The following is a 23,180-nucleotide window of genomic DNA, read 5'->3' on the forward strand; positions in this document are numbered from 1 at the left end:
CGAGGCAAAGATTCCGAGAACTGTTACGTTTTCTGCCTATCTGAAAATACGTGTCTACTTCCGGCCTACCTGATACACAAACAATAGTCTATTTCTAAGCCTCTGAGATAACTTTCCAAAAGTTCATTTAAAGGGTGTGAAGACTCGCGCAAAAAGGAAACGTCTAATGCCTTTATCTGACCTAGTTTCGAATGAGGTGTAACAGAAAATACACACACAGCTTGCTACCGTCGGTAATTAGACACTAGTGTACAGTCAGTACATAACAGCTGCCGTGGATACCCACAGCACATTGTACAAACGATACAGCGATGAACACCTCAGGTCCAGCTAAAGATAGTATCACGTTTCATTACTGTCTGCATTTTGTAGCGACAAGAAAAACTTCACTTGCAAGCAACGGAAAGCTAACTTTTTCAGAACGCGGTTTGGTGGGAGTCTTCAATGCCTTAAAGAAGGGAATAAACCAATACTTCTCTTCCACACTTACCTGTCTCCTCACACTTAACTGCACTTTTGTAGGATATCGTGTCTAGAGGTGACCTGGTAACTGTTTAACACTAACCTCCCATAGTGACTCTGGTCAATGCATCTAATCATTCTATTTATCACAACCTGGAGAAGATTACTCCTCTAATCAGTGAAAGATAAGGTACTTTCTTGGAAACCATTCTTTTGTTTATTTTTTTCTTCAATCACAATCACAAGTAGGAACTAATGATTTTTATGCATATATGTCAAACGTTTGCAAATGAGAGAAAAAATTTGAAAATTACATTATATTCGCTGCCTGTTAGATTGATGGGTAAGAAAGTATGTGGAACTACCACATCCCTTGGTCAAAATACCACCAAGTCTCTCACATAGAACAGTGCAAACTACAGATTTAAGGTGTAATTTTACTACCCAAGACGCGTTTCTTGAATCCCAATGACTTTGAAATACAATGGGAGAAATAAAAACAAATAATAAAAATTGGTCAACGTTTACTTCAATGTCTCAATTTATTTTACTTCAATTATGAGTATTTATATTTGTATTGCACATCAAAATCAAGCCCAAATGAAGAACTGCACAACTGTGCTTGATGTAATCAATAGATATATATTATATTATAACAGATAATTATAAATGAGACCAATCAAAATGTGCCATAAAAAGAAACCCTGTTGAGTTACTTTTGATATGCAAAGTAGTAACTGAACTTAGGATTAGGTTCATATCAAAACACTGAAATATTCACAAGAGTTTTCAAAGTGGTGCATCTGCTGATACTAAATGTATTCTGGAAATTGACCTTTAACCTAGTTAAAAACCTTTATTTTTATCTCTTGATATTTTGTTTCAGACGTACGATAGTTTGTCAAGCAATCAGACTAGTTGATATTTTTGGTATGTAACATTAATTTGATCTATTGCCACATACTCACTACGTTTATCTACTGCTACATACTTTTATCTAATAAAGTTTATCTGTTGCCACAAAGTGTGAAAACAGAGAGGAGGAAGCCATGAGAGTAACTTACAGACTACTCCATGATTACTTAACAGTCTGACGGAAAAAAAACAAAAAAACACTTATAACAAGCAAGAAACGAATCTTAAATTGTTTTGACATCCACTACCATTTCCTAATTCCTTTTGAGATGACATAACTAAACACAACTGGCATTGCTGTTGTTTGAATACACAAATGGTGTATAGAAAACTATAGATGCTTTAAACAAATGTCACAACTTCTTCTAGGTTAGCTTCTGCTTTCAGTAAAAGGTGAAATCAGGATATTTTGTAGAAGAGGGGGAATGTTGGGAGGAGCAGATGGGGCTTGAGCATGTAAGAAACCTGCACTTTACCTGCACAGTTGCACTTTTAACATTTGTGGTTGACGGAAAGAGAAAAGAAGGACAAAGCTTTAAAGCTTCTCAGATTAAGCAAGAAGGGATTTTTTTTTTTAAGTGATTAAGTACTGGTTCTGACTGAAAGACTTCTTTCACATTACACCATTCTCCACTACAATTCAAAGAAGAGATATTGATGAAAGAACATCTAATTGCCATCACTTCTGAACCGCCTAAGGGGTAACCTGCAACATCTGACCGTCCATTCAATTCCTTCAACTTCCGCTGCTTTTTGCAGCATTAGTGTGCTGAGAGCAGTGAAGAATGAATACTACTTTCACTTTGTAACAGGCAGGGGTGCAGACAACAAGAATGGACAGTATATTCTCACCACCAGCCCCCCCCCCCCCAAAAAAAAAAATCGAAAGGGAATATGCTGTATCCATAGCAGTAATCAAAGGTTGCTCATGTTTGTGATTATCACCAACTGAATGATACAAGCTTAGAGACATTCCATACACTAACACAATATATATCTACTACGATACAGACATCTCTTGTCCTATAACCTGATAAACTTTAACCTTATAAGTCTAATTATAGAAACATGGTTTGTTATAAGTAAATAAACACAAACAGAGAAGCAAAACTATACAATCAAGGTGTTTGACGTCTTAGCCTCTGAAATTTTGCAACAATGTTCGCATCTTATGCTAAGTGTGAATATATATCGACCCAAAAAATACAAAGAAATATAGAAAAATTCTACCACTACTATATTTTGACATGGATGGTTCATAAGTGCACTTCAAGGTGAATTCAAATTCAAAGCTAAAATTATTTCACAACTTACAAAAACAAACCAAAAAATGAAAGAAGCTAAGTGGGAGACCTGTGGAACATTTTTCAGTTTAGTTAAATTAAGGCATCCCTACTGCTTCTTTATAATTAGGCTAATTAAGTTGCCATTAACTGATGGTGCATAAAGCTAGAATAATTGGCTCCCCATCGATTTGTTGCCATGCTTCCTACTCTTGGTTTAACTGGTAAGGAATGAAAATTGTTTGGGTTTTTTATAGGCTAGTATCAGTATGTATGTATACATAAGAGTATGATCAATCCCGAGTCAGCATTTTTGTGTAAATGTTAATTTTTTAATTTGTTTACATTGAACTCCTTCTGAGGAGCTTCCCGTAGAAAGTGTTGACTAAAACTTTTTGCAGCAGCGCAGATGTTTTATATAATTTTGGTTGGAAGGAAATGAAATACTGTGTTACGGAGAGAATGTTCCTCATTAAATTTGACACACATTGAAAATAATGCTTTGAGAATGAAGGAAGAGTAATACAAATATTGTACTTGTACACTCAAATTCCTAAAACCAAAGTTCTCTCTTCCCTGATTTATTTGTATCAGAAATCCTCCCACATCTCATGTCACCTTTAAGAATCACCACCGCAGCTGCATTTGATTCCCACAGAGAACTGAGTGACCTCCTTCGAGCATTTGTTGAATTTCTCTGGTTACATTTTCAGCAATTTGGGACAAACCTCCAAGCCATAATAGTCAATTATTTCCAAGCTACCACAGCAAACGGCAACAATCTCTTCCAAGATGTTATCCTTCACCAAGTCACAGAACTGAAGGTCCAATCTCTGGAGGAGTGGGGCGTAGCTGGTGGACCTTACAGGGACGTAGAGGTCCTCGTAATCCTGTGATGAAAGACGGAGAGTATGATAATGAAGCATGATCAACCCTACAGGAATTTTATTCTATCAGGTATTAGCAGTCACTTGGCTCTAAAACAAAGCCTCTAATGTGTAGGTACCTACAGTGCATAGTGTCACTACCTTTATCCATTTGATATCTATGCTAGTATAACCACAGTGATATTATTAAGATTGTAATTTATCCAGTATCACATCTCCAAATGCTATGCAAAATGTGCACAGTACTACACACTGAAGTGCAAAGATGTACATAGCATGTTTGTGTACAAAGGAAACAGTCTTTTATATGAAACTGATACACAAAAGTTGAACACTAACTAATTCCTAGATGATATGCACATATTTGCACATACAAAACACCCACCACGTATTAAGGAAGGAATAGTTTAAAGAACGGCAATTGTAATCGTGTATAGCTCAAGCATAAAGTGGGAATGGCTAATGAAATCATGTAGAACAAGCATACAGTGGGAATGGCTGTGAACTATTGATTTCTAATCCAAATTAAAAAGGTAATTTAAATCATTTAACTGAATAATTCAATAACAAAAGTGAATCACAAAATGCGCAGCATTTTATCTCTTATGAACATTAGTCTGACATAGAAAGAAATATTTGTCAATTGTCTTTGTTAGATGTTTGAGTAAAACGACAGCTAAATCCTCCTAATGGACAATAACAGAGCAGAAGATGATAATTATGTTTTAAATTTTAAATAAATTATCGAATAGTTATAAGAAAGGTAAACAAAGTAAAGACAGGTTTTTTCATGAGAAAATTGTGTTCTCTCAATTAAATATAAAAGTAAAAGGTAACAGAAAGTTGATGTTAGTTCTCGAGCTACTTTCCAGCAATGCTTGAATAAATATGTCACTAACCTCATCACTGGACATAGGGTCCTGACCGGTCCTCTCTCGGACTTTCTGCTCCCTCAGCTTCAACTTGATTAGTGCCTGGCATCTACGCCAACGGTTGATATCTGATGAGAATAATCAAATTTGTAGAATATAATTAAAATAAACATTTTTTATATCACATGAAAGTATTAAAATTTGTCGTGAAATCTGCACAAATTTGGTATAAACCAAATGACAACATTAAATTTAAGCCATTGTCTAGTACATTTAGGGATCATTTACAAGGTTAAACACAATTTTGAAAGTTCACCTTTGACATATCTTGAACAATATTCCATCAATTCAGCAAATAATTTAACTTTGTAACATCTTGGATTCCTTGTGACATACACTGAACCAACTATGTTAACATTTGTGTTTGAATATTGAGCAATTTTATAATACAGCTTAGTGATTCTATAATGAAGTATCTGTTAGGCTAGAACACATTTAGTTTGCCTAGACGTATTCCTAATTAAACACAGTTTTCGAAAGGAAACAAAAAGGTGTTTGACACTGGACTCTTAATTTGAGGAAAGAACTGCCAACATTTCACTCACAGACTACAGATTAGATGTATAGCATTCCATGTAATTCAGTCCCATTTTGCATCTGTAGGATAGCCATAATACTACATTGTATGTGAACGGAGGTCTTGCTTCAATTGTGTTTCATCATGTAACCTATCACGTTGAAGTTTTGAATTGCACAGTGCTATTGATAATCATTGCCCAGTGCTATTGATAATCATTGCACAGTGCTATTGATAATCATTGCACAGTGATATTGATAATCATTGCACAGTGCTATTGATAATCATTGCACAGTGCTATTGATAATCATGTCAAAGTGCTATTGATAATCATTGCACAGTGCTATTGATAATCATTGCAGTGCTATTGATAATCATTGCACAGTGCTATTGATAATCATTGCACAGTGCTATTGATAATCATTGCAGTGATATTGATAATCATTGCAGTGCTATTGATAATCATTGCACAGTGCTATTGATAATCATTGCAGTGCTATTGATAATCATTGCACAGTGCTATTGATAATCATTGCACAGTGATATTGATAACCATTGCACAGTGCTATTGATAATCATTGCACAGTGCTATTGATAATCATGTCAAAGTGCTATTGATAATCATTGCACAGTGCTATTGATAACCATTGCACAGTGATATTGATAATCATTGTACAGTGCTATTGATAATCATTGCACAGTGCTATTGATAATCATTGCAGTGCTATTGATAATCACTGCACAGTGCTATTGATAATCACTGCACAGTGCTATTGATAATCATTGCACAGTGCTATTGATAATCATTGCAGTGCTATTGATAATCATCACACAGTGCTATTGATAATCATTGCAGTGCTATTGATAATCATTGCAGTGCTATTTATAATCATTGCAGTGCTATTGATAATCATTGCAGTGCTATTGATAATCATTGCACAGTGCTATTGATAATCATTGCACAGTGATATTGATAATCATTGCACAGTGCTATGATAATCATTACACAGTGCTATTGATAATCATTGCACAGTGCTATTGATAATCATTGCACAGTGCTATTGATAATCACTGCACAGTGCTATTGATAATCATTGCAGTGCTATTGATAATCATTGCACAGTGCTATTGATAAACATTGCACAGTGCTATTGATAATCATTGCACAGTGCTATTGATAATCACTGCACAGTGCTATTGATAATCATTGCACAGTGCTATTGATAATCATTGCACAGTACTATTGATAATCATTGCACAGTGATATTGATAACCATTGCACAGTGCTATTGATAATCATTGCACAGTGCTATTGATAATCATGTCAAAGTGCTATTGATAATCATTGCACAGTGCTATTGATAACCATTGCACAGTGATATTGATAATCATTGTACAGTGCTATTGATAATCATTGCACAGTGCTATTGATAATCATTGCAGTGCTATTGATAATCACTGCACAGTGCTATTGATAATCACTGCACAGTGCTATTGATAATCATTGCACAGTGCTATTGATAATCATTGCAGTGCTATTGATAATCATCACACAGTGCTATTGATAATCATTGCAGTGCTATTGATAATCATTGCAGTGCTATTTATAATCATTGCAGTGCTATTGATAATCATTGCAGTGCTATTGATAATCATTGCACAGTGCTATTGATAATCATTGCACAGTGATATTGATAATCATTGCACAGTGCTATGATAATCATTACACAGTGCTATTGATAATCATTGCACAGTGCTATTGATAATCATTGCAGTGCTATTGATAATCACTGCACAGTGCTATTGATAATCATTGCAGTGCTATTGATAATCATTGCACAGTGCTATTGATAAACATTGCACAGTGCTATTGATAATCATTGCACAGTGCTATTGATAATCACTGCACAGTGCTATTGATAATCATTGCACAGTGCTATTGATAATCATTGCACAGTACTATTGATAATCATTGCACAGTGATATTGATAACCATTGCACAGTGCTATTGATAATCATTGCACAGTGCTATTGATAATCATGTCAAAGTGCTATTGATAATCATTGCACAGTGCTATTGATAACCATTGCACAGTGATATTGATAATCATTGTACAGTGCTATTGATAATCATTGCACAGTGCTATTGATAATCATTGCAGTGCTATTGATAATCACTGCACAGTGCTATTGATAATCACTGCACAGTGCTATTGATAATCATTGCACAGTGCTATTGATAATCATTGCAGTGCTATTGATAATCATCACACAGTGCTATTGATAATCATTGCAGTGCTATTGATAATCATTGCAGTGCTATTTATAATCATTGCAGTGCTATTGATAATCATTGCAGTGCTATTGATAATCATTGCACAGTGCTATTGATAATCATTGCACAGTGATATTGATAATCATTGCACAGTGCTATGATAATCATTACACAGTGCTATTGATAATCATTGCACAGTGCTATTGATAATCATTGCAGTGCTATTGATAATCACTGCACAGTGCTATTGATAATCATTGCAGTGCTATTGATAATCATTGCACAGTGCTATTGATAAACATTGCACAGTGCTATTGATAATCATTGCACAGTGCTATTGATAATCACTGCACAGTGCTATTGATAATCATTGCACAGTGCTATTGATAATCATTGCACAGTGCTATTGATAATCATTGCACAGTGCTTTTGATAATCATTGCACAGTGCTATTGATAATCATTGCACAGTGCTATTGATAATCATTGCACAGTGCCATTGATAATCATTGCACAGTGCTATTGATAATCATTGCACAGTGCTATTGATAATCATTGCACAGTGCTATTGATAATCATTGCACAGTGCTATTGATAATCATTGCACAGTGCTATTGATAATCATTGCACAGTGCTATTGATAATCATTGCACAGTGCTATTGATAATCATCACACAGTGCTATTGATAATCATTGCACAGTGCTATCGATAATCATTGCACAGTGCTATTGATAATCACTGCACAGTGCTATTGATAATCATTGCACAATGCTATTGATAATTGCACATTGCTATTGATAATCATTGCAGTGCTATTGATAATCACTGCACAGTGCTATTGATAATTGCACATTGCTATTGATAATCAAGTTCTTCCACCTATGTTCAACAAGACAGGAAATGCAACCAGCTTTCCAAATTTTACATGTTATTTCCTAAGTAACTAACTATTATCTAAATTTTCCTCTGCATGAAATTACATTGCTTTCTTCTGTGTCATCCAGGTCTCCATTCCTCCCGACCCCCCCCCCCCACCCCAACCCCCTATCTTTCAAGACCTGTGTTAAACTTGTCAAACTTAATTTGTCACATCATTTCTGACGGGTACTAATACAAAGAAAAGACATCTGAAGACCTCTTCTCCCATCGGCTGTCATCGATAAGCGGTATGTGACTACTGACCACATATTTACCTGAAATTATCGGCAGAAATGGTTTCTCTGTGATCCTTTTTAGCCCTGCCAGGTTAAGATCGGTTAAGAGAGGACAGCTGCAGAGGATAGCCGCCACTCCATCGTTAGTGAGATCTGGTGATGAGAAACAAAACAATTTTGACCTATGACAACCAAATGATACAATGCAATATGGACATGGTACAACAAAAGTCCATAATAACAAGTATTGAGGCAATGTTCACCTTCCCAACTGTTAAGGTACATAACAAACAAAATATCATCAGTGCAAAGTAAATAAATTATTGACTTTATTTCCAACCCAAAGAAACTGATTAGAATAAACGTTGTACTTTTCTGAACCAATTATATTGTGTATCAAGATCAAATATAAAACAAATAACACTGATGGATTTGATATCCGAGGCCACCTGTTTGCAATATTTACAACGTGTGTAAGTGAACTATTTGATATAGCAATACCAATAATTTTCATGACTTTTGTATTCAAAGAGTTACAGTGAATTTTTTTTTTTTTTTACAACCAAGAAAACTTTGTGACTTCAGATTAAAAAGATATGATAAGAATTCGCAATATGATAGTGTTGATGAGCTGTAAAAGAGAGATAACAGACACACCTGATCACAAAATGAGAAGGCCAAACAGCTAAACAGTAATCCAAGTTGATTTACACTTGTTTCCAAGTAATGAAAGGTCAAAACAAATGTGTAGACATCCTAAAACAAATTTCATTGGAGTAAAGAGTCAAGGATAAGTTGGAACAATGTCAAACATAAACCCTGCAGCTAAGTTACACGCAAGTATTAGTCTTTAGTTTCCTGATCAGATAGTCAGAACTGTAATCTATCTTAGGGGCTGACAGTCAAGATCAGAGACGACCAAATGTTGGTTATTGAAAAGATGACCCACCCTCGAGTGAATGTTACTGTGTGAATGAATTTTCTTGAATCCTATCAACAATGTAAGGATTATCAAACAAACATTGATTGTGATAATATCACCGTAACCATGACTACTTTATAGGAGAAGGTTTATTATAAAGGTATAGTAAACACAATCAATATCTTTACCTAAAATGATAAGAGTTGTTTGTGGTGAATGATCTCTTACAAATAGTTAGGAAAACACTTGTATGGGAGGTATCCCTGTATGGGAATTATCATGCTATAAACATATATTTATATATACATAATTGTGTCAGGGAGCTGCCATTTTGGCAAATGTGTGATGTCATAGTGTCCATAGGAGGTAATGGCTATGGTACAGTAGGTTTCATTTTGGTTTTGATTTTTGTATTGTTATGAATATACACAGTGCTGATTATGAATACGATGCCAATGTCACATTAAAACGTAGATTACTTTAGAATCAGAACTGACAAAAGCTGAAATCAATCAAGGAAAATGAACAATGCATGCGACACATTATTAAATCAAGCAAGTGGATGGTGATGTTATATTTAGATTTCCTAAGGTGATATCTGGTCATGTCAACCATACCATCTTCCACATGGGGTAAGTTTTTTTCCACAGCTTTTTGCCTTGACAAGCAATGTCTATCATATAAGCCAATTAGAATGTTTCGATTTAATTGTACTTCAACCAACGATGTTATATACATTAAAGCAGACCTTTAAGCATGATGAGTCTTGTTCCAAAACCAATAGAGGTAAAGTTCTGTAGTGCATGCACAAGTAGTTTCTTTAATCTGTACAGCAAATGCTGTACAGGACTCCTGGTCCACGTACCCGCACTCGTTATGGCGATCGTGCCTTTTCTGTCACTGCGCCTACTCTTTGGAACAAACTCCCATTTCACATTCGTGGCTCTCCCTCCCTTTGTATATTCAAGAGACAACTTAAAACATTTCTGTTTGATTCCTAGTTTCTTTTTTTCCTTGGTTTCCTTTGTCTCTTTCCTACTTTGTAAAGCGCTTTGAAACGCTGTATTAAGCGCTATATAAATGTAATTTATTATTATTATTATTATTAACATAATGTCTCTAAATATGCAAATATTCTTGTGAACCACATGTCAAAAAAAAAAAATGAAAGTGAGAGAGTAACTAATTAATCTAATCCAGATAGGTTTGTGTCCCACAAATTGCATGTATTGCTTAACTTTTCACCCTCTGAAGCATTCCTGATATTAATGAACATGGTGCTTGGCTTTGGAGGACTATAGTGCAACAGATTATATTTGAAATACTATCAGATACCTTATCTTACCTACAATGATGAAGTATGCAACCAACTGATAGATAGATCCAACTGTGTAGCTTAGAATTATGGCAGTATGATATATACTCTAATTGCATCTTTGGAGTTTGGTTCATGCCACAAATGAAGAACAAAGAAAAAAACAGCCTTTAATCAAAATTATGCAGCCCCGGCTGGAAAAGAGAGCATCATCCTATTAAAGCTAGCATTATCATTTCAGAGAAGGGGTAAAACCTTCGAAGGATGACAGATAAACTTACTTAATGTCCAACTGACGTCCAGTACTTTCAGCATTCTAAATCGAGGCATCATTTCCGCCAACAGGCTATCGGTCATCTCCTCCACGCCGGAGAGATCCAAATATTTCATCTTGGGGCAGTTCTCTGCAAAACTTCTAAGAGCGCTCTCGTTGACTTGAAACTGTCGAACGGAAAATGACTCCAGAAGTGGGCAGTTCTCAGCCATGGAGAGGATACCGTGAGAGGTGATGTCCTCACACCAATTGAGATTCAATTCTTTCAGCTGCAGCAAAAAAAATAATTAACGATATAGAGCTAAATGGTGTATTTTTATTTTTCGTTATCATTTTTGTCAAAGGAAAATCCTTTATTGGCCAGAAACCTAAAGAGTATCCGAGTACTTTCAAAGGAGTTATGACAAACGGTCTTGTCAGTGTTTAAACCTGCAAAACATTCTGCATTTGGTTCTTAAGCTGCATGGATGGAAATCATTGATACATTTTGGATCGTTGAGAAAGAGTCAGATAATGGATTTGTTTATAATACTCTCACAAGCAGGGCCCCTTTGGGATTGAATGTAAGACACCAATGTTGCATGCTCTGTGAAATTGTAAAATCTACACAGACAACTTCCCTAACCTGATTTAATCAGAAAGTAGCTTCTGAAGGCTGACCAATAACTTACAATGGTTTAAGCTAATGTTATGTAAAGACATCTTAGTAATTAACTATGAGAGAGTACGCAAAACTTGGAAAGACACCAATGAATTGTTGTGACTCAAATGATGGTTTAAACTTATGTTATGTTAAAGGCATCTTAGTAATTAACTATATGAGAGTGTACCCAAATTAGAAAGAAACCAATGAATTGTTGTGACTCAAATGATGGTTTAAACAAATATGTTATGTAAAGACATCTTAGTAATTAACTACAGTATGAGAGTGTACCCAAATTAGAAAGAAACCAATGAATTGTTGTGACTCAAATGATGGTATTAACTTATGTTTATGTAAAGACATTTTAGTAATAAACTATGAGAATGTACCCAAATTAGAAAGAAACCAATGAATTGTTGTAACTCAAGTGATGGTTTAAACTTATGTTAGGTAAAGACATCTTAGTATTTAATTATGAGAATATACAAAAACTTAAATAGAAACCAATGAATTGTGTAACTCAAATGATGGTTTAAACTTTTATGTTATGTAAAGACATCTTGGTAATTAACTATGAGAATGTACAAAAACTTAAATAGAAAACAATGAGTTGTTGTAACTCAAATGATCAATGCGAGGATAGTTGGCTGTCGTATTCACTTCTATGGAATTAAACCATAACTAAGTCTGAAAATCTTCAGAAACTTTGAACCTATCTATACCCCAATCTACACTTTAAACAAGATTTCAAATGGGTATATATATATTAGTCTAAAGATATGAAATATAACTCTCTGATTGTCATGTTTGTGGCCCTGCCAACAAGTGGGTGAGTAAAAAAACTCTTACCGAATGTCCAATACCCTTGGACAATTTATGCAAAATCCCATCGGTGATGCGTACTTCGGCCAAATGTAATGTATGCAAAGTAGCGTCACCATTGAGGATAGGGTAGAAAGCTGAATTGTTGAGAAATGGCACACCTGTTGGGGTAGGAGAAAATAGATCAGATTTATAAAAAAAAATTATCATCACTTTGAGAATGGCAATGGACTTGCAGGTTCAATCCTAGCCAGATCATTATGCTGGGTCCTTCGGCAAAAGCACTTAATCTGCATTGCCTCTCTTTACCCTTGAAGTGTATAAATGGGGACCTGCAAAGTAACTTGCGTGGGCTGATTTGTGTCTGCACCTTGTAAATATATAGAGATGTGGTGCATTGTAGTGCTCTGGGAGTGACTGTTTGAAATTGTGTACACTTGGGTCTTTCGGTATGACAAATTACCAGGGGATGCTGCAATACATCATAATAATACATAACCTCATTATGCTTGTTTCAAGTACTTAAGATAAATTAACTAATTACCATGAAGGTGAAGAGCCTTGAGATGTTTGCAATGGTCCAGGAGGTAAGCAAGACCTTCATTAGTTATCTTTGCACAATCCATCTAAGGAGATGAAGAAGATGAGACGATAAGAGAAGGAAATCCTGTCTTTTACTTCTGAACACACATCACATAACAACAAAAGACATAAAGTAATATTATTCCTTTAATACAGCTAGCTAATTGACAATTTAACCAAAATTTCCAACAAATTACTGAAAACAATTTTGGCAATCAACATATATAAACTTAAGTATTAAAAGGACATCATGTTTTTTATCCAAGCCTGTGTGAATCCTGATGATTCACCATGTAAAAGGCTCTTTCAAATCATTTCAAATCTGTTAAATTTGAGTCAAAACTATCATTATTGGTGTTATACATGTTCAACATAGTCTAGGCCAACATAGAGTTTACTGCATCAACTGTTTTAATACAAGATATTCCGTGTTCTGCATTGTTGAAATATCTCACACCAATCTCATTGAAATGCTGAGTACTATTGAAAACGACCAAAGCTTAAGACTTAAATACATTACTTGTATTTGAAAAAGATAGATTAAAGCCTTAAAAGGACTACATGTATTAAATTGGTTACAAGAAACTTGATTGTGTACATGAATAGTACTTATAGGATACACTGTAGGGTTAGGCTCTGTAGGAGAGAGATTAATGTGACAAAGCAGAACAAAGTATCATTAAGTGGCAGGAATGAAGAATGAAAATAAATTAAATTGGATACTTTACCAGGCATAGGAAGCTCAGGTCCGGGCAGTGATCGGCTAACACCTGTAACAGCTCGTTGGTCATGGCCCTGTTGGCAATAGTCACGATCTGAAGGCAACGATTGGCTGAGAAGAATTCATCGAAGCAGCTCTTGATCAGGTCGGCGTGGAACTCGATGTGATCCATTTTAAGAGACAGAATCTGAGGTTCAAATAATTTAGTTGGGATGTGGGCTTTAGAAGAATTGTGCAAGCAACTGCTACATGGATCCACTTTGACCCTGCCTTCACCCTCTGTATCCCTATCATTTGTCTTGGCAGCTCTTTCTACGTTGATCTGTTTATTCTCTGAGAGAGGTTGACTGTTTGAAGGTTCTTCAGGAGTTTCGACGGTCTCGGTGCACGTTAGACCTCCTCTCGTCTTCTCTTCTGCCTTCACATTTGTTCCTGTAGTATCATTGGCATCGAGAACATTGCTTTTCAGACTGTCTGATGTTTCTTTCTTACGTAGATCTTCACTTTCGATTGCAATCTCGGCAATGTCTCCTCTTGAGAGTATTCCTGTAACTCCTCCTACCAACCCTGGTAGGGAGACAGCAGCTTCAGACCCTGTAACTTCTTCTTCATCACCTTGTGACTTATTTATTTCAGAATTTGATATTATTGGTTTTACAGCAGGGCCATTCTCTGTGAAGGAAGAACTTGCACCAGTTCTAGAATCAGCCATCGACTTATCCTGTTCAGCATTTCCAGCTTCATCTTCCTTTGAAGTATTTCCATCTGTATGGAATCCACTCTCATGTGCTTTGTAATGTTCCAAATATTCATTCATTCCATCAGGTGGCAAATAACTCCTCGTCTTCCTTTCCACCTTTTCTGCATCAGCAGTGGTTGAATCACTCCTCGCTGCATCCTTAAAATCTTGCAGGTTGTCATTAAACTCTTCTTCCTTGTCAGCTTGCTTCTCGGTTGAAATCTCTCGATCCAGAGAGGATTTTGAGGTAGGAGCATCATTTGCTTTTTCACAGACATGATCCACTGTTTCTAGTGCCTTATTCTTTACTTCAACTTCACAGGTATCTCCATCCATTTCACCAAAGGCTTCTTTATCTTTAACAAATTTTCCACTAGGCCTGTCATCTGCATCTGATTGACCGCCATCTTCTCCATCTTCATTGCCCTCTCCATCTCTTTCTCCCATCTCCTTCAATTTCTCTGTGATGAATTGAAACTCATGAATAAGTCTATCCATCTGTGATGATATTGCATCGGCTAAATTGTTGATCTTCCCTCTTACTTCAGAGGCGAGCCGAACGGATGAAGCCAGGCTGTGACCTGCGAGGTACCATAGGATTGTACAATCCATCTGATGGAAACAATACCTGCCATTGAAGATCTGAGTTTTAAACATTTTTCTAGTATATCATCGATCAACCTTCCAGAAAAACTTTTCAGTTCTGTCTTAATTTTACGAATCCTATCATGTATTGCAGAATGAGTGTATTTCTTCAAAATTAAAAGACAGTCATTTTGCTTTGTTTGAACCCACTAAACATAAGTTAGAATGCATATCTTGAGGTCACTCGGTTCAATATAGAGTTTGTTACCCACACAATTTTTACTAGCACTCTTAATCACACACACATTGTCAAATTAGAAGTGTTCAAATTTTTAATTTTCTTATGTTTTGAAATTGAAGCCTGACTAGTTGGCTCATTAAATAATAGTACATAATTTTTATATAGCGCCAAACAAACTATGAAATAATTCTCGTAGCGCTTAACATAATAATAACAATTATAACATATATGCTTTATAACATATATGCATTAACAGTGTTATCATGGGAATTTGGTACCTGTTCTATCAAGCATTATGTACACTCTATGTGTAAATATATGGCTCTGTTGACATTTCCATTATAAACACAACCTAGCCCATCTCACCCTCCACCATCTTCATTGGTACTATTGTGTAGTAAATAATCACACAGTCACAACAATGTACTTTCTTGCCAAAATTTTGGTCCATTTACAGAGGTCAAGAGAATAAAAACTTTAAAAAAAAACACACTACACAACCCATACTTGTGCACAAAACAAAAGAACCATGCTCTGGAAAGGCAAATTTACATTTTTTCACCAACATTTGATATGTACATCACCAGTACGTAAAACTGAGCAGCCCTGGAGAGGAAAACTTACATTAGTTAATGCAATGTTGAGATGTCTGAGAGAAGGTCCACACAACTCAGTCAAGAGACGAATGGCTGTACTTGTCAGGGAATCGCATCCTGAGACATCCAAGCTCGATAACTTTGGAGGGCGCTGTTCCGACACATTTAAAAATGCAGAATCGGTGATTTGGGAGCATCGGGCTAAGTTAAGATGTGTGATCTTTGGAACATTGAAAAGAATGATCTGTTGAGACAAACAGAAGCAGCAAACTGAGTTATGAGTTTCAAGAGGTGAAATCTATAAATTTAACTGACACATTATGATGGTAGTTTTCTTAAATCATGTTACTATTCACCCAAAATGGGCTTAAAGAGATTCAATACATCCTATTTGCTGTTTACTTTTCCAGTGTACTTAAAGACCATTTCTTATATGAAAACCAGTCTTTCAATATCTGAATTCTAGTCAGACAGGATAATGTGTTAGGGATGGCTTGTGAGATTATTAGGACCCTTACAGGGCATCAAGCAGAACATCATTATGAACCATCATTTGTCAAAGAATCTACTTTGCCATTATGACAATGTAGAGGAGAAATATATTGGATCACATTACTATGTTTGCTCAGTTCTGTTTACTTACTGAGACAAACTTGTCTGTTACACCTGGACATTCCTCCAAAGTTACTGATGTGAGATGCTCTAGTTTGGTTGACCAATCAATTGCTATGCTCACTGGCAATGGATCTGCTAGCAATCCCTCAGTGTGTATCAGCGATCTCACATTGGAAAGCCTGCAAATGAAAATTGTAGTTTGATAAAAGCAAGATGTCTAGATTGTTGTTGTCATGGTGTGCTAGATATGATAAGTCCAGCAAACTTACAAAACTGACCACAAACAATGTCTGAAAAGCATACCAATTATTCACCACAATTGAACTGACAAAAAGAAATTATCAATTAATTTGGGAATGGCAAAGAAAACCATTGGCAAGAATGGGATTTGAACTAAAGACCTCAGGAATACAAGTCCTGTTCTCTGACAACTGTTCAGATGTATCTGCCATCCAGGTAGACTACACTATTACTTTTAATGTAATAGACTGGTACGTATCAACAAAAAAAGACTGTCTGTATGACCCATATTAATTCATATACGATAAAGAAATACAACATGAATATGTCAAATCAGGATGGATCAACAATGTAGAATGATGATGTATTAACTTTCTATTCTCTCTCCATTCTCACCATTCCTTCTAAATCAAATATTTTCTTTCGATATTCTTGAATGGTTTCTTTTCAAGTATCGTTGGGCAATAAGTATCTGGACCTCAAACATGAAATAACTGGGGCTAATACAAATATGTTAGTTCATTAATTTATCTCATCCTTTATCGCTGCAATTAAACCATTATATATATCATTTACTTATGATATCCTCTAAGGACTAGTACGTTGTTTTTCTTACCGAGGGAGCAGCGAGGTATATTCGCCCTCCAACTGCAATGCTTCGGTGCATTTTGTGAGGTCAAAGGTCTTGAGATGGAATGGCACTAAGAACTCTAGCACCTGAGATGTAACAGCCCTTGGATAATGCTGAGTCATGTACTGCAGCAGTAATTTCAGAGCTGTCACATTGGAACGGTTCTGCAGGATACGTCTCTTCAAAAGTTCGGCTGGCTTCCGGTACTGGAGGTGTTTATCGTTGATGTCAAGAAGTGCCCTCACGATACATATCACAGACGTTGTCTGTAGAGGGAGCACAGCACTCATACTGCTGGCTATAACCTTTTCACCCCATCAAGATCAATCTGTGCATCAAACAAAGCCAAAAAAAATAGAAAAGTGAAAAAAAGAAAGAAACAAGAAAGAAAAAGGGAACTCAACTGACAGCGACAGGTCATACATTTGTCTTTAATATAAAGTTGTAAGTATCATGATTGCTGAAGTAACTAATCTACAACAGTAAAGCATGGAAGGATGAAACTATTAAAATAGAGAAACAAAAGATCAATGGATATAGAAGTTACAACTAATGCAGACAATTTTGATAACCAATTTATATCAAAGCCTACTTATTATAATGGGAGGCTAAATAGAAACAAACTTTGTAAAACCTAATGAATGTAGAACCTCTATCCCTAACATAGTTTTGAAGAAAAAAAATATATAAAAAAAAGGGGGGAGAGTTGCATCTTGTAACATCACACAAAATTTTAAAAAATAGCTATAAATCAATTTGGACAGATGAAACAGGACTCACAGGAGTACATATTTAATCATTTGGTATATGCTTTTACTGTTGTATGTACAGTAAAAAGTGAAGTTAAATTGCAGCAGCAGGCCTAGTACCACTGGTATGAAGTAAGCTAGTATTATTACTAACGTAGTTGTAGTAGAACTAGGCTAGTATACTAATAGTAGAAGGCGAGGCCTACGGATAGCTAGCGTTGCCTATCTAACTAAGCTTGATCTTCTTTTTCTTACTTCTTCTTGGGAATGTTGGTTTTGCCAGTAAAACAGAGAGATTCCCCGTAACAAATTGCTTCATATTTCTGTAATGTGCTCGTCTCTATGTTGCTCACCAAAGACTAACTTACTAACGTTGACAGTCTACGCGTATCCAGGTGTATTTTCTGATTATGGCCAGGTTAGGCCAACATAAACTGAAGTACAGCCCGTCAGCCAAAGGATAGTCAACTTATTACACACGCACCGTGAACGTAAGACCAATTTGAAATAGGGCTGACGGTCTCTCCTCAATAATAAATTCACTAACTTTGTATAAGAACATAATATACTAGTTTCGCCAAAAGAAGTTTATGTGGAGGTAACTTTCTCGGAGAAGTTGCAAACTTGGTAGGCATTGGTAACTTGGTAACCTAGGTAGCTTAATATCATTGTTATCGAATGTGTGAAATGAAGGCTGATTATTGAGCCAAATTAATTTCACTCAAGTCTTATTCTTGGTTTCATTGGTTCTGTTGTCAGGTCGACCATCGATAAACTCAGTGTAGGCCCTAGGCCTAGTTCACTCCACCAGTTTCACGAAATCTTACGCAACGATTTGTCACTCCAACTACTAAGTTAAACCTACCGTTGTCATTTAAATTGAAAAGCCATATCCTAGTTTAAACCATTGTCCCCAGAAGAAGTAATTTGGTTCATCTTGTTCTAAGTAGCAATATCGCATTGTTAAGTGTTAGTTTTATCCTAAGTAAGTAAGGGCTACCTAAACTATAGGCCTCAGTATGACCTTAAGTTACAAAGTGGCTATTGTTACGACTAGTCGTAAGAATAATTCCCGACTACGCATGCGCAGTTGCTATTTTCATGACCAGGAGTACTATTTTTACGACGAGGAGAAACAATAATTTCCGGTTAGGGTTAGGGTAAGGGTTAGGATTGAGGTTTAGGGTTATATTTAGGGTTAGGGTTACCCCTACTACATGCGCAGTTGCTTTATTTACTTTACTGCGCTTGAATTTGCCTTTGTCGTAAGAATAGTTTATAAATAATTGTTACGACTCGTCGTAAGAATAGCCACGGCCCTTAAGTTAAGACCTTAATTTTTGGTAGCCTAGCCTTACTTGTTTCACCAAGGTCCTAGGACAAAGGCAAGTCCTTAGGTGTAGTTGCACTAATACGAGGAAGGGTTATTTGTTTTTATTATTAAGTAGTAACAAGTGGAATGATTTTACTAGGCTACACATATATACCTAGGTCTTGTCATGTTTGATGCCTAGCCTAAAGTAGTTGTGTTTAGATGCTGTTTTCTTATCACATTAGGCCTATATCCACTTTATAATTTTAGGCCAATTTTTTAATTCAAAAACTATGTTTAGGTGAAATATTTCTCTCTAAGGCTTGATTAATTGTTCACATGTACCTTTACACTTATGGCCTACAGTCCATTATCTTACCCAACAGTTAGTTGTACTCTTTTCACACTTTAGTAATCAAATCAAATCTCTGTATCCAAAAAGGTTTTAGGCTTATGAATCTACTTTACTTTTTGTATCAGGTAAGCTACAGTTTCTCGCAGAGCTTGAGAAGAATTTGTTTTAAATCTCCTTCCCATGAACACAACTTCATTGTTGCCCATTTGGGACTAGTTAAGACTATCTTCCAGCAAACTCAAAGTCCTGTTTTATGATCTTTTTTTATATTTCCAGCTGTATCCATAGTTAGATTGGCCTACAGTTTTTGACTTGACTTGTAATTTGCTGGTGGTATGTCTGTAGTTTGTAGTGTGCTTAATTTAGTTAGATAGCAAAATCATTCTGAAAGTGAAGTCTTATAACCTTGAAAGAAACTCCAGTTTGTAGAGTATCAGCTGAAACTATTGAAGAATTTTACCAAATTGGGAATCAGTTGTTGCAGTATTTCAGGTGTTGTAGCTTTTTAACATTTAACATCAGTCGATGAGTACACATCGTCAAAGGGCCTGCTCGTTTGTTTGAATTTAGTTTGTCATATTCAGACAAGGTCTATGACACGGAAGAATGTTTTGAGGACTTCTGACATATGTATATTGTAAGTCCTTTAGATCCTCCTGCAAGTAGGAACCCGCGAAGAAGCCATCATTGGCTTATCAAAGCCGCAAGCTGACCGAAGTCAGTCTCTTTGATTCGTATTTTAACGTCCATAATTAAGACATTTCAATTGCCAACCACTCTGTAACTGGACTACAAACATCAATCTTGGAGTGACTCGAACTCGGGACCTTATATTTGAAAGGCACCGGCGTTAACCACTGAGCTAACACTCCCTATATTCTTTTGGGTGAAGCCTTTCTTTTGCTTTTATCCTTTCAGAAGTATACAAATTTGGTGTGAGCAAGAACTGAAATGGAAACAATGTTAGAGAAAGATTCACCAGAGGTAATGGCAGCATCAAGCAGGAGGGTCAAAATTATTGAACTGCAAGACATGGACATCAAGAGATTCATAATGAGTGGCTGCTGCCTCTCTTTGTTTATACGAGGTTCCATTTATCCAACCAACCTAGTGAAAACCAGACTCCAAGTCCAAACCAGAAATTCATATTACAATGGAACATGGGATGCCTTTAGAAAGATATTTCGATATGAGGGTATACGTGGGTTTTACAAAGGGTTCTTTGTTAGTATATTCGGTATAGTCGGTGAGCAGTCTTACATTCTGACCTATGAGATGACTCGTAGGGCCTGCGGTGATTTAGATAATACAGTCAGGTCTTTCATTGCTGGTGGCACAGCTTCACTGGTTTCTCAAACTATAAGGGTTCCCTTAGATGTCATTACACAGAAACTGATGCTTCTCGGACAAACGGCGGATGGTAAGACATCCATCCGGAAAGTCGGCATCCAAGATATGGTCAAAATTATGCAAGAAATACATGGAAGGCATGGGCTTGGAGGATTCTATAGGGGTTATCTGGCAGCCTTGTTGACTAACGTACCCAACAGTGCTCTCTTTTGGCCTTTTTATCATTTTTATTCAGGTAAGCCAGGTAAGGTAACTGTATGCACCTGATCTACTCAAAATATGCTTTAAAGTGATCACTTTTACTGAGAGTTGAACATGAATGCACCACAATTATAAAAGATAATATTATGTGTTATATTACTGTACTTAAATGGTGTTGCTTCAAAGAACAGTTTGGACTTTGTGATTGAAAAGTAGATGTACAACATCTGGAAAAGTTGAATATTCCCATAGTTTCTTAACAGTTGAACAGGTTTCATCCCAAATAGAAAAACGATTCGCTCCTAAAAAGTAATTAATTAAACAATAGATAAGGTAAAGAAATACCAACCAAATACCAACCAATCAGCCATTTGTTCGCATCTGTTTGCTTTTATCTACAATTTTGTGCTCAATTTACCAAGGTTTTAAAAATTCAGAAATAAGTATGCAGTTTTCAAAATCACTGATAATTGTTGAATATGTTGAGCTCTGAAGCTCAACATGGTCCTGTCATTCAAAGTGAGATGGCAGCTCTCAACTTGACATGATGTGATCTCGAATGAGCTTAATTGAATTAATTTGATTTGATTCATTCATTTATTTTCTGATCTATATACAGGATTCATCTGCGTCTAACACTCTACAGGGGTAAACTATGTCTTTATGTTACAGCAAGGCCTCAGTCACTTTCTTTCTCATTCTACATCTGTTCTGGAAAAATCATTTCACCTTCTTTTCCCCAATTCATTTGATAGTATCATCAAATCTAGTCAAAATAGTTCAATTAAGTAGAAAATGCTTTACTTCTTTTAGCTCTGCTTTTGTTTCTCCACTTTTTAAGTTGTAGATGACATTATTAATATAGCATACTTTTTGTGCTCATGTACCAAATATGGAGCTAAGGATGTACTAAAGATCGACCAGCATTTGTGTAAGGAATCATCGTAATGTATTCTTTGACTTATTCATGTAATTCAGCGACGTTTGGACCTACATACGTTGATTGTCACCACATTCTGTGACCCTATATGATTGAGTATTTGACCCCTATGAGCAAAATTGTGTAGTAGGACTAGGTAGCTCTGTGGATTTTTTCTAAGGGATATGTTCAACAAGTGTTCTTGCATTTATTAGTTTTTTTATTGGAAAACCTGAGTTAATTCCTTTACATGAATCATGTTTTGTTATTAAAACCAATTCAAATTGAATGAACTCCTTTACATGAATCATGGTTTGTTAAATTTAAAACCAACATGGTTTCTGTTTTGCTTGCTTTTTTCACCAGAAAATTTAGCTAGTTTATTGAACAGTACTGCCAACACCTTTCCACCACTTATAGTTGTACAGGCCTGTGCCGGGCCTATGGCTGGATGCACTGCTGCCATTTTAACTAATCCGATGGACATTATCAGGACACGGTTACAGGTACCATCTTCTCCTCCAAGTCTTGCAGAAAAGATTAGCAGCTATTTTATGTTGAAATATGTTGCAAAATGCATTCTTTTCATGATATCTTTTTCAGGTTTTTAATTATCGAACACTTTTAACAAATTGTTGTCCAAGATTGTTACATTACTGACAAACTTTCAACATATTAGGTCATAGTACTTGTACCAATGTACTCAATCCCTTTATGAGATAATCAGGCCTTCACAGTTTAAACCATTTTTGTAAAAGAAACACAAGTGAATAGTAAGTTGTGAAAGTTTCGGCTATGAGCTCACTTCAACCGATTTCTGATGACCTGTACAGGGCCAGATTTGCTTATGCAGGGCCAGTGGACTGTGGGGACCCTTCTTGCAACCTACTAATAATTACGATGTAAATGATATTAATATAACTGTTTAATAACTGTTAGATAT

General features: G+C 35.9%; 2 protein-coding genes across 6 annotated transcripts in view; one reads left to right on the top strand and one right to left on the bottom strand.

Annotated features, from left to right (window-relative positions):
- Positions 1–979: 979 nt before the first annotated feature.
- LOC139966376 (uncharacterized) lies at positions 980–18,495 on the bottom strand. Its single transcript, XM_071969303.1, has 11 exons — positions 18,356–18,495; positions 17,337–17,679; positions 16,509–16,659; positions 15,894–16,109; positions 13,712–15,055; positions 12,946–13,027; positions 12,429–12,562; positions 10,944–11,205; positions 8,465–8,578; positions 4,447–4,547; positions 980–3,550 (listed from the first exon to the last, which is right to left on the bottom strand). The coding sequence occupies exons 2-11, from the start codon at positions 17,639–17,641 to the stop codon at positions 3,362–3,364; spliced, it is 2,898 nt and encodes a 965-aa protein (XP_071825404.1). The 5' UTR covers positions 17,642–17,679; positions 18,356–18,495; the 3' UTR covers positions 980–3,361.
- The window catches only part of LOC139966377 (solute carrier family 25 member 44-like), a 34,295-nt gene continuing 29,567 nt past the window's right edge, over positions 18,453–23,180 (top strand). Inside the window, exons 1-3 of one of the 5 annotated variants that reach the window (XM_071969305.1) lie at positions 18,453–18,591; positions 20,686–21,352; positions 22,604–22,743. In XM_071969305.1, the coding sequence (XP_071825406.1) occupies positions 20,719–21,352; positions 22,604–22,743 (774 nt within the window). In that variant the 5' untranslated portion in view covers positions 18,453–18,591; positions 20,686–20,718. The other 4 variants (XM_071969304.1, XM_071969306.1, XM_071969308.1 and 1 more) reach the window with 4 other exon arrangements.

Source organism: Apostichopus japonicus, chromosome 4, assembly GCF_037975245.1.
Source record: "Apostichopus japonicus isolate 1M-3 chromosome 4, ASM3797524v1, whole genome shotgun sequence".
Lineage (NCBI taxonomy): Eukaryota > Metazoa > Echinodermata > Holothuroidea > Aspidochirotida > Stichopodidae > Apostichopus > Apostichopus japonicus.